Below are 18,386 nucleotides of genomic sequence, written 5' to 3' on the forward strand. Positions count from 1 at the left end.
CGGCGTTTTTCGCGTGTTATGACATCCAGCCTCAGAACTGATGGGTGGATAGCCGGCGTGGGAGATCTGGGGCTCCCCCTTCCCCCTCCCGGGGAGGGGGGAGCTGCGCAGACAGCGGCGCGGTGACGTATTCTAGTTTCCTTGTTTTCTGTTGAAGAGTTCTATGCACTAGTTCGGCTTAGGTAGCAATTTTCACCAGAATAGGGGTTTGTTTTGGAATGCTTACCTTTCTGGATGCTTGACCCGGTCGATGGCAGACATAGAATGCTTCCAACCACACGGGGGTTTCTATAGGCCATTGCTCCCCTTGCCTCTCTGAGGGGGGCCAGGTTCTGGTTCGTGGTCCCCGGTAGGCCCTAGAACTCCATACACATGCTAACAGGCTAACAGGTGGAAACAGGCTAACATAGTTCCAATCTACAAAAGTGGCAGCAGGGAAGACCCCCTCAATTATAGACCTGTATCATTGACAAGTGTAATAGTGAAAGTATTGGAAAAACTAATCAAAACTAAATGGGTAGAACACCTAGAGAGAAATGATATAATATCAGACAGACAGTATGGTTTTCGATCTGGAAGATCCTGTGTATCGAATTTACTCAGTTTCTATGATCGAGCCACAGAGATATTACAGGAAAGAGATGGTTGGGTTGACTGCATCTATCTGGACCTAAAAAAGGCTTTCGACAGAGTTCCACATAAGAGGTTGTTCTGGAAACTGGAAAATATTGGAGCGGTGACAGGTAAGCTTCTATCATGGATGAAAAATTTTCTGACTGATAGAAAAATGAGGGCAGTAATCAGAGGCAATGTATCGGAATGGAGAAATGTCACAAGTGGAGTACCACAGGGTTCAGTTCTTGCACCAGTGATGTTTATTGTGTACATAAATGATCTACCAGTTGGTATACAGAAGTATATGAACATGTTTGCTGATGATGCTAAGATAATAGGAAGGATAAGGAATTTAGATGACTGTCATGCCCTTCAAGAAGACCTGGACAAAATAAGTATATGGAGCACCACTTGGCAAATGGAATTTAATGTTAATAAATGTCATGTTATGGAATGTGGAATAGGAGAACATAGACCCCACACAACCTATATATTATGTGAGAAATCTTTAAAGAATTCTGATAAAGAAAGAGATCTAGGAGTGGTTCTAGATAGAAAACTATCACCTGAGGACCACATAAAGAATATTGTGCAAGGAGCCTATGCTATGCTTTCTAACTTCAGAATTGCATTTAAATACATGGATGGCGATATACTAAAGAAATTGTTCATGACTTTTGTTAGGCCAAAGCTAGAATATGCAGCTGTTGTGTGGTGCCCATATCTTAAGAAGCACATCAACAAACTGGAAAAGGTGCAAAGACATGCTACTAAGTGGCTCCCAGAACTGAAGGGCAAGAGCTACGAGGAGAGGTTAGAAGCATTAAATATGCCAAAACTAGAAGACAGAAGAAAAAGAGGTGATATGATCACTACATACAAAATAGTAACAGGAATTGATAAAATCGACAGGGAAGACTTCCTGAGACCTGGAATTTCAAGAACAAGAGGTCATAGATTTAAACTAGCTAAACACAGATGCCGAAGAAATATAAGAAAATTCACCTTCGCAAATAGAGTGGTAGACGGTTGGAACAAGTTAAGTGAGAAGGTGGTGGAGGCCAAGACCGTCAGTAGTTTCAAAGCGTTATATGACAAAGAGTGCTGGGAAGACGGGACACCACGAGCGTAGCTCTCATCCTGTAACTACACTTAGGTAATTACACTTAGGTAATTACATGACTGATGCCAAAGTCTGACATTAGCATATCAGCCGGTAAAGCTCCGGGGAGCCTCCGGGTCTCGCCCAGAAAATGGCGTTTCATTACATTCAACGCTGGTTTTTTGGTACCTTTGTTGTAATATTTTGTCATGGTCGCTTGGGATATTTTCAAATTTTCCTTCGCCAGCTTTCGCGCCCTGAACAATCTGCATTTAAACTTTTGAACATACGTTTCCAGATTATCTCTTGAACCTTCAGATGTTAACCGATCCTTCAACATAACTATAGGACTTCTCACCGTATGCCCATATACTAATTGAAACGGTGTCATGCCTAAGGACTCAACTACTGAATCCCTGATAGCAAACATTATTGGGGCGATGGCCTCGTCCCACTGTGCCCCTTGCTCAGCACAATAAATTCACAAAAGGCTCTTCATAGTGCCATGAAAATGCTCGATGGCCCCTTGAGATTGGGGATGATAGGGAGATGACCTAATCTGTTTCACATCCCAATCCTTCATTGTCTTACGGAACAGCTTTGATTGAAAAACACTGCCCAAATCCGATTGCAAAACCTTCGGCATTCCTACCCACGAAAAATATTGCTGTAACCTGTCAAGCAATATTCTGGAGGTTATCTTTCGCACGGGAAATGCCTCGGGAAAATGAGTCGCTGAACACATGATGGTAAATAAGTATTCGTTCCCTTTTCTTGTTCTGGGTAGGGGACCTACGCAATCCACTATTATCCTTTCAAAAGGTTCCCCAAACGCTGGAATTGGCTTTAGTTGGGCTCTAGGAAGCGCTGGAGCAGGTTTTCCCGCTCTCTGACAGGGTAAACAAGTTCTGCAATACCTTTTTACATCTGCCGCCATACCTGGCCAATAAAAATGGTCTTGTATTTTACTAAAAGTGTCTTATGAACACCGAGATGTCCCGCCATTTCTAATGCATGGGCAACTTCCAATACAGAGTTCCTATAACCTTTAGGTACCATCACTTGATCCTTTTTAACCCAGTCTTTGTCAGCTGGCGCGTGGTCTGATCGCCATTTTCGCATCAAAACCCAGTCGTCCAGGTAATAGTAAGTGGGTGACGTGATACAAACATTTCCTCCCTTAGCTTCCTTTATATATTCTTCAAATTCTAATTTCTGGGCAGCTATAAACTCTGGTTTGCTTACCATTATGTGGGATGGTAATTGTGGTCTTACTTCCACTCTCGCTGCACTTGGTGCGGCACTGTCCTCAAACAAGTCTTTTAATCCAAAATCCACCTCTTCCTCCTCCATTGCAGAAGATACGTCCATCCTCTCTGGCACATCTCTTAGTCGAGCACTCTGCGCTCGGGTTACGACGCAGGCTGGAAATAATTCTATTTGATCATCTTCCGAGGGATCCTCCAGAATACTGGCGAGCGTTATGTTATTACATTTTTCATCTTCCACATTGTTTTAATGTTCGTTTGGTACATCACTGCGCAGTACCTCTGGCAACACACTTGAGCCGCACAAATCGTTGCCCAAGATGACATGTACTCCAGGAACATGTATGTCCGAGCACACTCCTAACATCACTTCATCTGTAAAGTAATCAGAGGTTAGCTTTACTGTACACACAGGTATATGCATCTCTGAATTTATACCCCGTACCTTAATTATTTGTCCATTTATACAAGATCTGTACTCGGGAATCAAGCTTTTCAGTATTAAGCTCTGATTCGCTCCTGTGTCATGTAATATTGTGACTTGTTGATCAGGCTGACCCCCAATGCTCACCATACCTTTGCTAATGAAAGGGTTATGTCCTTTCGTAATGGACATCTTCTCCTGGGGCAATTCCTCCTTTAAATTTATATAAGGACTTCTGTATTTACTTACTGTGAGGGACACCACTCTTCTGCCTTGCCTACACTCTCTACTTAAGTGTCCAGGCTTGTTACATGTGTAGCATATTACCTGAGAAGAGAATCCTCGTCCTCTCGAACCACGTTGTCCATTATAATAGGATTCGCCACGTCTCCACTGTCCTGTACCTCGATATCTAGACGTTGTATTTCCTCCCTGACCCGAGGGTGCGCTAGCCTGACCCTCGAATGCGTCACCTCCCGACGGAGAAAATTCCACATACCCCTGACTTTGTCGGGCTATCGGCTTGCCAGTATATCCACGACCATCTCTACTGTTTCACGTATACCGTCTTTTACTACCCTGCAACTTTACGTGACCTTTTTCTTCATATTCCTGGAGACTTCTGTAAGCTTCCGTAATTACATCTGCTTTGTCCGCTGCTTCTAAGAGTGTTTTTATTCCTGCTTCTTAAACCTGGTGTCTGGAGTCACCATCTCCAAGAATTTTTCCATTAACATCAATTGTTTCAAGTCTTCGAAAGATTCTACCTTTTCGGAACCCATCCATCTTTGGAATCTACGTTCCAAATCTCTGGCTGTTTCAGCATATGTGCTCCTTTGTGTCTTTACCATTTCTCTGAACCGCTTCCGGTAGGCTTCAGGTGTCAGTAGAAATGACCTTAATACGCTGTTTTTCAGAGTCCAGTAATTTTTACAATCTTCAAGAGAGAGCTGGGTATAGGCCTCTCTCGCTGCCCCAGTCAATCTTATTTGCACCAATTGGGCCCAATCCTCCTCTGGCCACTGCTTTAGTGTAGCAACCTTTTCAAAATGCTCAAAAAAAGACTAAGACTCTTCTGGACAAAATTGTGGAACCTCCTTTTCACATGCCTTGTGATCATATGCTGCAGGCATAGGTGTGCTCTCCGAGTGTACCTCTCGCTCTCGCCTCTGAGCAGCCACAAATTTATTTGCTTCAATTTCCATTTGCTTCGTTTTCTCCTTTTCTAATTCTACACGCGTTTTTTGCTCACTTTCAAGTCTCACTTTCTCCAATTTCAGTTTCTCTAACTGAAACTGTCTCTCTTCCCTCTTAATTTGAGCTTCCAGTTTCAAACGTTCCAATTCATATTCTAAACTTCCACTCCTACGAGACAAATTAGAAGACACTTCCTCATTATCTTGTTCCCCACTTTTCTTTGCACTCACATCTAATCCTACTGCTCCGATGTCTTCGCGTCGAGACCTTACTTTATTTCCAAGTTCTTGTCTCATATAGACCACTTTAGTCAACACTAATTCTATCTCATAGTGTTCGGCGATTTGCTTCAGCTGTTCTTTCGTACAGCTCTCCAAAATCAATGGGTCCTCTTTTGTTATAAATTCTTGGACACGATCCATGATGAAACTTTACCTGGCTGGATACCTAGATGACTAGCAATGAGTGCTAGTCATCTAGGCTAGTCGCTAGGCAGCGTATGGGGAACCCCCTCTACCCCGCTGGCCTTTCAAATCGTGCTCAGTATGCCCGCGCATCATATGACGCGATGTGCAATTTACTGCAAGTCGGGCAAAGCATCATATGATGCGATGCGCAATTGAAGGGTTAACATACATGCTTAGAAAAACCAGAACTGAGTGTAATGAAACTCCTCTTTTTGGGTGAACCCAGATGGCTTCCTAAAGCTATATTGCCGAGATATCTTCCCATTACTCACATCACTCATAGGCATCTTGTTACCCTACTGAGGATTAGAGCCAAAACCTGGCCACCCCCTCACATAGGCACTGTGACGATGTCGATGCCATCTGTTGAGTGCACCCGACCCCAGTTCTTTTAGGAGGAGAGGTGACGATGTCACCACCATCTGTTGAGCGCATCTGACCCCATTTTCTGTTCCTTGGTGGAAAACTGTGATCTTATTGACACCTGTTTAGTTTCCTTCTTACTCTTCATCTTTTACACCTCAGAAATGATGTGGGTGGAATCTTGGTCGACAGGAATCGGTTCACCCAGGGGCAGTCCTGAACTCGAGACGTGTTCCAGTGGGAACAAGTGGGCTGAGTTGGTGTAGACTGTGATTTGTCTGTGATACGTAGTGAAGTATTGGTGATTGGACTAACGTACCCTGGGATAGCCCAGTTGAGTTACGAGATGTAATTAATGTCCATCTGTTAAGGCTTGTTATATTTGAAGCCTGTGTGGAAGCCAACTAGTGTGTTGTTGGAGACCCGTGCCAGTGTGTTGTAGCCAGCCAGTATGTTGCTGGAGAGCAGAAGTGGTGTTTTGACTAAGTGACGATACTGTTGAGGGCTGGCCCATGATTTACTGTGAAAGGTGGACTTGCTGACATGAGTACAATAGAAGACAGTGTGATGTGCTCAGTGATAGCACAACTACTATCTTGGCAGGTGTTGTGTGCCAAACACACATTAATAAAAAAAAAGAGAAACAAAGTGAAATAAAAGTAATAATCCTTTACGGTTGTTGTTGTTGTGTTGATTTAGGGGCGACGACGGTCGTGGGATCGGATGCGCCCCGGCTGCCCGATACCGGGAAATAGCGGAGGGATGGGGTCCCTATAATCTCTTCAGGCCATAGACCCTACAATCTCCTCAGGCCACAAATTTTACAGTCTCTTCAGGCCACGGACATGATGGATGAAGCGGAAGGTATGGCGAAGGATGTCATGACGGACGTCTTCGTCTCTCGTACCTGCCCGTCAAGGAAAACGGGAACTGTGAGGCGGGGAATATTCAGCCTACGAATGGCACTCTGTAGTCTGATGTGAGCGCTATTAAATTGAGGGCAGTGACCAAGAGAGCAAGTCCCCCTCCACCCTGTACTGGCCGATCTTGTCTATAGACCGAATACCCCGGCACTGTGAAGGAAAGATCGTCAGTAAGCCAAGTCTCACAGAGTCCCACGATCAACGGTTGTGCGCTGGCGATAAAATTGCGTAGAAATTGTGTCTTCTTAAAAAGGGAGCGGGCATTCCAAAACACCACAGTATTCTCAGGATGGGGTGCCATTATCCCTGAAATACAACAGCTAACTTTTTTGACCACCTGTGCACAGACGTCTCCAAAGGGGGAACCACTAGAAAAAGCCATAAAACCCTCATACAAAGTAAGTAAAATGTGTGGTATCAATGTCAGCTAGTCCAGAGGATGTTGATCAATGCTTCTCTCTGTCTGACGGAAGCGGTGATCGGCTCGCGAATTCTCTTGACGGGGCCTGCGACTGGTGGGTGCTTCACTCTGGGTCTCATGTTCGACGGGTGTCACAATCCCCTGGGAAAGTGCCTTGGGGACCAGAGGATCATCAGGGCTATCTGTTGGAGCAGTACCTCTTGATCGATGGGTGTGTCGACGACGCCAGTGTTGGCTTCTTTGGGGAGAGGCAGGAGGGTGACAAGTGCCGGGCTCAGGCCGAGACTGAGCGTCCATGTTTGTATCTATGGATGAGTTTCTGTCAGTGTCAAGGCTACCCAGGAGGGAAAATCGATTAGCAACCTGGGCGTTTGAGGCATGTGACTGGGACAGGCAAGAGTGTCTGCTAGTTCCTACTTGTGAAAAGGCCCGACCAGGGGTAACCTGGAGGTGAAAAGAAGCGATAGGCTGATTGAGGGCGCGCAGCCTCTGGAACAGCTCCTGTCGAGGGGTCCCCACTGTTTTATGATCGATGTCCAACTGGAGGGCCTCAAGATATACCGGGCAACTCTTGGACGTAACCTTATGATGGCCATGGCATAGAAAGCAGCGAGGTGCAGCACATGGTAAAAACTAAAACAAAAAACCGAAGAGAGAGGTAGAAACTCACTACAATCCCAAGGAAACAAGCAAACATCACACTTTACTGCTGCGCCGATCGTCTGCACAGCCCTCCCCGCCCCGAGAGGGGGAGGGGGGAGCCCCGGACCTACCGCGCCGGCTGCTTAGCACCAATTCGAAAGCTAATGTAATTACCTAAGTGTAGTTACAGGATGAGAGCTACGCTCGTGGTGTCCCGTCTTCCCAGCACTCTGTCATATAACGCTTTGAAACTACTGACGGTCTTGGCCTCCACCACCTTCTCACCTAACTTGTTTCAACCGTTTACCACTCTGTTTGCGAAAGTGAATTTTCTTATATTTCTTCGGCATCTGTGTTTAGCTAGTTTAAATCTATGACCTCTTGTTCTTAAAGTTCCAGGTCTCAGGAAATCTTCCTTATCGATTTTATCAATTCCTGTTACTATTTTGTATGTAGTGATCATATCACCTGATGTCTGATGTCAACCGGGATAGATGCTTCTCAGGCCTCAGTTTCCTAGGCGGTGTTTGTCTTGTGTGGCATTCACTGCCGAGTGTTGTGCGGTGGCCAGGAGTACCTCATCAGTGCCGGGGCTGCATGCGCTTAGTGGCTGACTTCGCTAAGCGCCCTGTGAGTACTGTCCTTGTGTAACAGGGTTATCTTCCCTGGGGCGTTCGGGAACTATTCCCGTAGAGGTTCTTGCTGCTCGGCATTTGCCTCGCCCTTAGGGCCAGCTGGGGCTTGGGACCCTTGTTTGGCCCTGGGTAGGGACTGGTATTGTGCTGGTTAGGGCGTCAAGGTGTTGCGCGACCTGCCACCTAAGCAGCGACCGGTTCCTGTTGCCTCTGGAGACGGTGTACTTTTGTGGGGTTTTTCTTTTGTTTTTATATTCATTTGCCTCGTGGGGGTCTGCCTAGTGTGGCTATAGTTCCACTGGTAGTGTTTGGTGGCCCTCTGCTAGGCTCCCGTGATTGTACACGTCGCAAGGGTTTTCAATGTTATACTCTACCCCATGTTAATTTTGGGTGTTTAACCGGTTAGCAACATCTTGCCTGGCCTTCCCGTAGTTGTTACCCCTACGGGCCCTGGAAACCCCGGTTGGGGCTCGGTGGACCATTGTATGTGTCTTCCGGGTCCCAACCCGTCTTGTACGGGATCGTTGGTTGCTTTGCCCTTGTCTCCAGGTGACAGTCACCACTTTTACCTCCGTCATGTTGCCTGTTGGGTCACTGACACCTTGACCCGGAGTCTTGCGAGAGAGATTCTCTGCTTGTTCTCCAGTACTCTCCTGATGTTATTACTGTTCAGAGTACAGGCGGCATCTGTGTTGCAAGCTAGGTTAGGTTGCTGCAACACGCTAGGTTGGTTTCCCACTCGGATTCCCCGGAGCCACCCCATTTTGGTTAGGTGCTATTCGCCCCTTTCCCTCCCTGTTCACGGCTCCGAACCGTCTGCGGGTTTCGGGGTCGGGGCGGGGTTTAGTTGGGGCCCGAGACACGGGCGGTTTTCGGGGGCTGCCCCGTTCGGGTTGGAGACAGAGGTTTTTGAGCCTGTTCCTCCTGCCAAGGCTTCTGGGTCTTACCAGCAGCCCTTTCTTGCTGCCTTTCCCATGGACTCTTCCTTTTCTTTAAGGGTGGAAGGCTTGGAGGATGGCTCTGCCCCGGGGCCTCAGTTGCAGGTTCCCGGGGCTGTGGGGGATGCCTGCTAGCAGTTCTGGGGCAGTTAGCCCCTGCCTGGGTTTTCTGCTTCTGGGCCGAGTTTTTCGCCCATCTAGTCTGCTTGCTTCCCACTTTTGCTGGCGTGTTTTCGTATCTTTTGCGTCAGTCACAGTCCTCTGTTCTTGTGGCCATTTTCTTTTGCCGGTTTCCCGGCATGGCCACCAGGGTGGCGTTGCGGTTTGTTTACGTGCGCCGGGGTGTGGGAGCGAGCGAGTGTCTCGGGTGATTTTTTCACTTTTTTCAGGGGTTTTATCCTTCTGTTGTCGTTTCTTTGCTTTTTTGGTGTTTTCTGCGCGTTTCCTGTTCCTCTGGGAACGTTTGAGTGCTGATTTTACACAGGGTTTTCCGTTTTGTCTGTTTTGGGTCTGGGCCCTGGGGTTTGGGCTCAGTGTCCCTGTCTGTTATGCTTGCTCCCACACCCTGTCCCTCGGTTCTCGGTCTGTTTTGACAGTTTCCCTGGGGGTTCTGTGGTGTATCTCCGCCAGCAAATGTGGTGGTTTGGGCTCCCCCTGGTTCGATTCCGGGTTCCTTTGGGTTCTTTGGTTTTGTTCTGGAGGTTTCATCCTCTTGGGCCCCCTTTGTGGGTTCAGGGGGGCTATGTTTCCTCGTGTGTGACCCGGTTCTACCTTCTGGAGTTCCGGGGTCTTCCTGGCTTGCAGACTGATCTTTTTGGGTCTTGGCACGTGTTGTGGTCGTGCTGGGACTTTGGGGTTTTGTTGTCGAGGTGGGCCCTTTGATGCAGTTTTGTGCCTTCTTCGCCTGGCCGGCGTGGTGCTCTCTGGCCACTGGTCGGCGGCTTGTAATTTTCTTTTCACGTGTATGTGTGCACATGTGTGTGTGCATACGCACGTGTGTGTAACATACCTTGTGTGTATGTGTATATGTAGGTGTATATACATATGTATGTATGTATATATGTGTGTGTATACTTTTTCTTTCGGAAGGGGCTCTGTTCCCTTCTCTGTTGATGGGGAGCTGGGGGAGCAGCTTGCTCTGCTGACTCTCGCATGGTCCTGCACTTAGTGGGCGCTTTTGGTTGTCTTCCGGTCTCTGGTGGCGACAGTGGACGGCTTCTTCCCCTTTGAGGGGTTCAGGGCTGGCAGGGTGGGCTTCTTCCCCTGCGCTTCGTTGTGTCATCTTCGTGGGTGCATTGGACGTAGTCGATCCGCCCCGTCCTTCTGGGGTTCCCGTCTGCTCTTTGCAGACATGGGCCTATCGAATCTGCGGTTCTTTTGGACGTCTTCAGTCTGCGCCCTGGATTCTATGCCCTCATCGGAGGACAGTTGTCTCCTGTCCAGCTTCTGTTGGGACTGGGTGCCTGGATGGTGGCCCTGGACCTCCAGGTCGATTCTTGGCACGTTCCTCTCCAGTTTTCCGGGACTGGCACAGTTGGTGGTAGGGCTTCAGGCTTAACGCTTTTGTTGCCTTCCCTAGTTTGTAATTGGCACTTGGTGTATTTACGCATCTTTACCGGATCTTGGTGCCCTGTCTGAGTCTGCTTGGGATTCGGTGTCTGGCCTACCTCGACGACTGGCTGGTGTGGGCTCCCAGTCAGTCTGCTTGTCTGCTCGCCAGGGCTGTGGTTCTTTCCAGATCGCCGGGTTTGGTTTCCTGGTGATCTGGAGGTCGTTCCATTTGTTTCCGTCCTAGGTTCGGACCTGGCTGGTCTTGTTTAGGGCTCTGCCACTCGTTGTCTTTCCCTCTAGAAGTGTTGCTGCGGCTGTGGTTCCGCCTTCGGCTGTTCATGAGGGGGTCTCAGGTTGCTCGGCGGTTGCTCGAGTAGTTGTGCGGGAGTCTGAACTTCGACGTGCTGGTCTGCCTGCAGGGTCGGGTTTGGCTTTGGCGTCTGTTTGGTTCCTTCGGAGACTCCCCTTCCGCCTGATGATGATGATGCATCTGATACAAGTATAGATGTACAGCGTTAGCGGCTTCCATGGTGGTGTTTTCCATAGATATTTTCAAGAATGCCCGAATCTCTTCCTCACGGACAGACACTCTTTGAGGCTAGCTGAATCTCTTTCTGATTGACGGACACACTTTGCGGCAAGCTCAATCTCTTCCTGTGTGGTACCATACAAAGCGATATTTTCAAGACTACTTTACGAATTGATCTTTTCCTATAATCTTTTCAAGACTACCTTATGCTTTAGAAGCTTGGCTACATGCAACCTACAAGTACTAAAGCCTAGGGTGTAAGTGAGTGCGTTATTTGCAAGCACACAGAATGAAGAAACATGAACCAAAAATTTATCTGTACCTGGTGCAACGAGAGTGAAGTCGCGCTGTGCACCATGGACTACTTCGTTGATTATTATTCACTTCCAAAGTACTGAGTGTGTAATACAGTGTGTTAGTGTGTAAATAGTGTGTGAAACTGTACATATTGTAATTTTAGTGAATTTTTAATCAGTAATATTGTGACAATAAACATTTATTGTGGGCACATTACTGACACATGTATCACAGTTCCATGGCAGATAATGAACGTTCTACTGTATACATATTGTAAAGGACACATATGCATCATATATGATAAAAAAAACAAAAAAACTGCATTGGAAATACATAGAACAAATAATTGAAAATATATTTCTGGCAACAACCGGTGCTTGAATGGCCCGCGCGACCGTGTCTGCACGATTCATGCACGGGTGACCAGGCCCTGATGACGTCACAGGGCACCTCTTCCACGTTCCCACAGCCAAAGAAAGTGGAATTTGGTATTTATTTTTACATAGACATGTCCAGGGCAAGGAATTTATGATTTTACGAAGAAAAAAGAATTTTTTGGGAACCCCTTATTTCATGCGCACAGGGGGGAATTTCACAATAAACTCGGCGCAGCACGGTGGTTAAGGAGAAAAACTTATGATGATAATAAGAGGGCTCGGAGCGCGAAGGTGTTAATGCCTCTAACCTCTCCTGGTAGCTCTTGCCCTTCAATGCTGGGAGCCACTTAGTAGCATGCCTCTGCACCTTTTCCCTGTTTGTTGATGTGCTTCTTAACACTTTCGCGAAACGGCGTTTGAAAAAAACTTTGCCCAAGTGAAATCACCGTTTCGGCGATCAACATTTAAGTGTATACTCTTTTGACTGTCCTGACGTTAATTTTCGATGTACGTATTTCATTTTTGAACCGATGTGCTCGCAATAGAATGTTCTAGAAGAACATAAGTATAAAATGTCACCAAAATATAAGTTAGATCAGCACCAAATAAAAAACTACGTCGATGACTAGCCGTGAACGCCAGACAGCAACGAAATGTTTCTACTATCTTCAGGGTTCTCAACTCCACACTTGTCCTACAGGGTTAATTTTGGTATCACTGAAATCGCAATAAAATTCTCTACACGGACATATGCATATAAATATAGAGTCAATGTCGCAACTGACCCACAAGAGTGTGAGAAGTGGCCGAAGTGTTACCCGTGGTGGCATATCGGCAAAATCGCATCGAAAAGTGTATATTCAATTCACTGTCCTGACATTATTTTTCGATGTACTGTACGTATTTCATTTTTGTACCAATGTGTTCGCAATAGAATGTTCTAGAAGAACATGTGTATAAAACGTTACATAAGGATGCGTTTGACCGGCAACAAATATAAAAACTACGTCGATCATACTCGTCGTGTCAATAATACAGTTGTTTTACCACAATGATTCACTGCCATGCTGTTCTCCCAAATAAGCTCTTCGGCTATTAGAGAGAACGTAAATTTCATGTCGAACATTTCTAAACTATCCCCAAGTAGATCAGATCGAAATTGGAATTTATACAAATATTTATTCTCGTGACTCCTGAGAGAGTCAGCTTTGCGGAACCCAAACAATAGTTAGTGACACGCTCGCGCGCCACTGAGTAGCGAAAGTGTTAAGATATGGGCACCACACAACCGCTGCATATTCTACCTTTAGCCTAACGAAAGTCGTCAACAATTTCTTTAATATTTCGCCATCCGTGTATTTAAAAGCAATTCTGAAGTTAGAAAGCGTGGCATAGGCTCCTCGCACAACGTTCTTTATGTGGTCCTCAGGTGATAGTTTTCTATCTAGTACCACCCCAAGATCTCTTTCTTTATCAGAATTCTTTAAAGATTTCTCACTTAATTTATAGGTTGTGTGGGGTCTCTGTTCTCCTATTCCACATTCCATAACATCGCATTTATTCACATTAAATTCCATTTGGCAATTGGTGCTCCATATACTTATTTTGTCCAGGTCTTCTTGAAGGGCATGACAATCATCTAAGTTTCTTATCCTTCCTATTATCTTAGCATCATCAACAAACATGTTCATATAATTCTGTATACCAACTGGTAGATCATTTATGTAGACAATAAACATCACTCCACTCGTGACATTTCTCCAGTCCGATACATTGCCTCTGATTATTGCCCCTCATTTTTCTAACAGTCAGAATTTTTTTTTGTCCATGTTAGAAGTTTACCTGTCACCCCTCTAATATTTTCTAGATTCCAGAACAACCTCTTATGTGGAACTTTGTCGAAAGCCTTTTTTAGGTCCTGATAGATGCAGTTAACCCAACCATCTCTTTCCTGTAAAATCTCTGTGGCTCGATCATAGAAACTGAGTAATTTCGATACACAAGATCTTCCAGAGCGAAAACCATACTGTCTGTCTGGTATTATATAATTTCTCTCCAGGTGTTCTACCCATTTAGTTTTGATTAGGTTTTCCAATACTTTCACTATTACACTTGTCAATGATACAGGTCTATAATTGAGGGGGTCTTCCCTGCTGCCACTTTTGTAGATTGGAACTATGTTAGCCTGTTTCCACACGTCTGCTACGATTCCTGTACACAGGGATGCCTGAAAGATTAGGTGAAGTGGAATGCTGAGCTCAGATGCACGTTCTCTCAGAACCCATGGTGAAACTCCATCTGGGCCAACTGCTTTGTTCTTACTGAGCTCCTTTAGCATTTTTTCCACTTCATCTCTAGACACCTCTATCCGCTCTATGTTGTTCTCTGGAATTCTTATTGTATCTGGTTCCCTAAAGATTTCATTTTGTACAAACACACTTTGGAACTTTTCGTTTAGTGCTTCACACATTTCCTTTTCATTTTCCGTGAATCTGTTTCCCATTTTCAACCTCTGGATATTATCCTTTACCTGCAATTTGTGTGTGTGTGTGTGTGTGTGTGTGTGTGTGTGTGTGTGTGTGTGTGTGTGTGTGTGTGTGTGTGTGTGTGTGTGTGTGTGTGTGTGTGTGGAGTCCCAGCCCTCTATCTCTTACATGGAGAACAGGGTCACTCCTCTCTCGAAAACTCGCGGGATAACTTTAACATGCAGAATCATGCTCATGTACTGATGCATACTCTCAAACACAAATGAAACAAAAACATAAAACCGGGACAGGCACCCAGAAAGATAAACGCCTCTAAACTAACTCCTATTATGGTTAAAACGACTAAAATAGATCAACTAGTGACAGAGCTCCCCAAATGAAAACGAGCTAACAAGCATGACATCACACGAGCCATGCCGCATGTCTGCACAGCTCACCCTTTCCCGGGAGGGGTAAAGGGGAGCCTCAGACCCCCAGGCTGGCCATCCACCCACCAGTTCAGAGGCTGGATGTCAAAAACATGCGAAAAACTGTCGACCTGAGGGAGGGAGGGAGGGTTGCTGGGAAGCCTCCTGGACTTGCCCAGGAAATTTCATTGCATTCAACACTGGTGAACAAATCCACAAGGGCCGTGATGAGGATTCGAACCTACGTCTGAGAGCATCCCAGACTCTGCCTTAATCGACTGAGCTATGACATGGTCAAAAAAGTTGACACCAGAAGTTCTACTGAACTTGCTTTGATCCTGCAGCCTCTCCGAGACACAAACCAAGGTTTTACACAACTCCCCCATGCACTCGAGCTATGTCAATAGGCCATTCTACCTCTTTGCCCTTATTTCATTACACACAAATCACAATTGCGTGATGCATCAATGAACCAAACCCCAAGGGCCGTGATGAGGATTCGAACCTACATCTGAGAGCATCCCAGACACTGCTTTAATCGACTGAGTTTGGGGGAGTTGTGTAAAACCCAGGTTTGTGCCTTGGAGAGGCTGCAGGATCTAAGTAAGTTCAGTAGAACTTCTGGTTTCAACTCTCTTGACCATGTCGTAGCTCAGTCGATAAAGGCAACGTCTGGAAGCTTTTAGACATAGGTTCGAATCACCTCACTATCTACATTACTATCATTTACTGCACTGTCAAGATCATTGCCTGAAAATTCATCAACTACAGCCAGAAATTTTGTTGTTGTGCGTAAAACGTTTTTATACTTTCGACGAACACTAAAAATTTTCTCTCATACGGATTTCTTTTATTGCTTTTCTCTTGGATTGGCTCTGTTTTTTATCCTTATCCATCTGTAAGTAAATTAGCAGTGTTTTATTCTGGTAACAACAAATAGCCGAGATAAAACAACTGGAAAGGGGTAACTTCTCGACTCGACGAGAGGCCGCTGTGGTCACGATCGTCGTCAAGAGAACAATGGGCTTCCAACGTGGGTGGCCACCCACGCCATGGGGTTGGGGATGCCACGTGGGATATACAGAGCATGGGAAGATGTTGGTGTGCATTTTAAAACAAATCCCATAGTATTCGAAAAATAAATGGAATTGTTACAAATTTTAAAATTAGTGACGTCGTTTGCATCATCCTGCATATTCCATATTTTGGTTTTATGACGGAATATGCAGCATTAGGCAGTAAAAGTGTTTTAGTTAATAATTCACACTTATAATAGACAAAACACTGTCTCTGCCGACGGGTGCCACATGTTCTTGCACTTCTTCTTGCTGGAACAAGTCGTGAGTTCTAGACTGCCCTGGGTGAACTGACTTCTAGAGCCCAAGATACCCTTCTCATCACTTCTGCAGACATAAAAGTAATTAGCAAGACAGTACACAAGGTTAATAGATGATGGCAGCCTTTCACCAGGGAACAGAAAATGTGATCGGGGTCATGCAATAGATGGCATTGATATTGTCACTTCCCTCACAAGTGGGCATTGTCTTCAACCCACCTCCTAAATGAATAATGATGAGGAGCATTCCACAGATGGCGTTTAGATTGCCATACCTCCCCCCAACAGAGGGCGTTGTCCTTGTCACACCTAAAATCCTTGGGGGGTTGGGTGCACTTCCACAGATTGTGTTGATATTGTCTAAATGATTATGATGATTCCTGATGCTAACTACATAATCACTGTCAAACATAAGTGTTTAAACCCCTATTTCTTTTGTATTTTCAGTATGAGAAGAACCGTATTGCTGCTTACCAACAATCATACTTTCGTCCTGAGATTCCCTTTGGTGAAGATAGAACACCAGTTATTCTCTCCAATCTGTCATCTCCATATAAATTCCATCTCCAACTCTTGTCTTCAAGTGGGGATCTTCGTGACTTGATGGCAGCTTTACAGAAACATTATTCTTCTCCAAAAGTTTGTGCCACAGTGGATTGGCATATTTATGCACCAAAAATAGGTATGTTCTGTACAAGATTTTTCATATTTAAAGAAATTGGCAATCATGAAATATTCACTGTATATTGTATAAGTGTCTGTACTAATTTTCTGTTTATATAATTTAATTACAGGCATTTACCCAATTACAAATAAGTTATAATCTGAGACTGTGTTTGTAAAGCATTGTTCAGAATGCGGATCGAGATTTTCCATAGGCATAATGCTATAAGTGGGAGGTGCATTCACAGGCCACCAAAAATCCTCACAAAACCAATATATATATGGGGGAGCCCTTTCGGCTCCTTGGAGCTATTGGGCTAATATGCAATTCATTAGACCAGGGTATTAGTCAAAGGAGTTCAGCCTACCGGGGACCACGAGCCAGAGCTAACCACAGGGAAACATCCCTGTGCCTCTGTCCCCTCAGAGAGGCACAGGAGCGATGGCCCTGGACCAGGCCCCCAATATGTTTGGAGGTTTTCCTTATCTGCCATCAACTGGGGTTAGGCACTCAAAGGTAGGCATAACAAAATAGACCGCACATGGTAACAAAAGTACAACCAAAAACCGAACAGAGGCGCAGAACTCCCTCATTTCCCAAGGAAACAAGCAAACTTCGCACAATTCTGCTGTGCTGCCCTTCTCTGCAGCCCCCCACACCCTCCCCTAGTGGGGGGAGCAGGGAGCCCCAAACACACTAAAGTATTGGACTTTAGTTGGCTACCCAACCTCAGTTCGTTGGATAATGCAATCCTGGGCGGTCGTCAACTCTGGCCTCGGTCTCCCGGTAGTATTTTACCTTACTTTTCAGTGTCCTCTGCTGTTCGTGGTATGGTGGCCAGGTGTACCTGAAGTAATTACCTAAGCATAATTACCTAAGTGTAGTTACAGGATGAGAGCTATGCTCGTGGTGTCCCGTCTACCCAGCACTGTCATATAACGCAGAAACCTCTAACTACCTACAAAGAGTTTGAACTGGTGACCACGTGAATACTGGGTCCGAGATCCCAGTCTACCACGGTGCTTCCTATTAAAATATTATTATACAACACTGTGAGCTGCTGCAACCCAGTAGCAATCTAATATCATATCCTGGCTTCACCAACTGTCCATATCAAGTGTAATTTAAATTGATGAATGCGTCTTTTGGGGTTGACGGTGTGTGGATGGGTTGCTAGCTAACTGGTGTGTTCTTGATCGCTCTGTCTAGAACTCTCATCTGCTGTAATTACCTAAGTGTAATTACAGGATGAGACCTACACTCGTGGTGTCCTGTCTTCCCAGCACTCTGTCATAGAACACTTTGAAACTACTGACGGTCTTGGCCTCCACCACCACCTCACCTAACTTGTTCCAACCGTCTACCAATCTGTTTGCGAAAGTGAATTTTCTTATATTTCTTTGCCATCTGTGTTTAGCTAGTTTATATCTATGACCTCTTGTTCTTATAGTTCCAGGTCTCAGGAAATCTTCCCTATCGATTTTATCAATTCCTGTTACTATTTTGTGATAGTAACAGGAATTGTAGCGCTCTACCCATTTAGTTACTATTTTGTAACAGGCCACTTCACGAGCGAATACTAAGGTTGTGAGCCCTAGGCAGGAGCCTCGTGTAACTCACTGGTTACTCTCCTCGTTCGGCACCACAGTCGGCCGTCTCTTTCACCAGCCAGCCCCGGGTACGGCAAATCCCGTCACTGCCACTCCTCAGGCAGACAGTTGAACATTCTACAGTTCTCGTCCGG

The 18,386-nt window shown here is 45.6% G+C and overlaps 1 protein-coding gene across 2 annotated transcripts in view; it reads left to right on the forward strand.

Annotated features, from left to right (window-relative positions):
• Positions 1 to 18,386, forward strand: part of LOC123755724 (RING finger protein 17) — a 928,112-nt gene that overhangs the window by 595,052 nt on the left and 314,674 nt on the right. For both annotated transcript variants that reach the window (XM_045738465.2, XM_069300037.1), the window contains one exon: positions 16,426 to 16,660. In XM_045738465.2, the coding sequence (XP_045594421.2) occupies positions 16,426 to 16,660 (235 nt within the window). The remainder of the gene's footprint in view (positions 1 to 16,425; positions 16,661 to 18,386) is intronic.

Source organism: Procambarus clarkii, chromosome 43, assembly GCF_040958095.1.
Source record: "Procambarus clarkii isolate CNS0578487 chromosome 43, FALCON_Pclarkii_2.0, whole genome shotgun sequence".
NCBI lineage: Eukaryota > Metazoa > Arthropoda > Malacostraca > Decapoda > Cambaridae > Procambarus > Procambarus clarkii.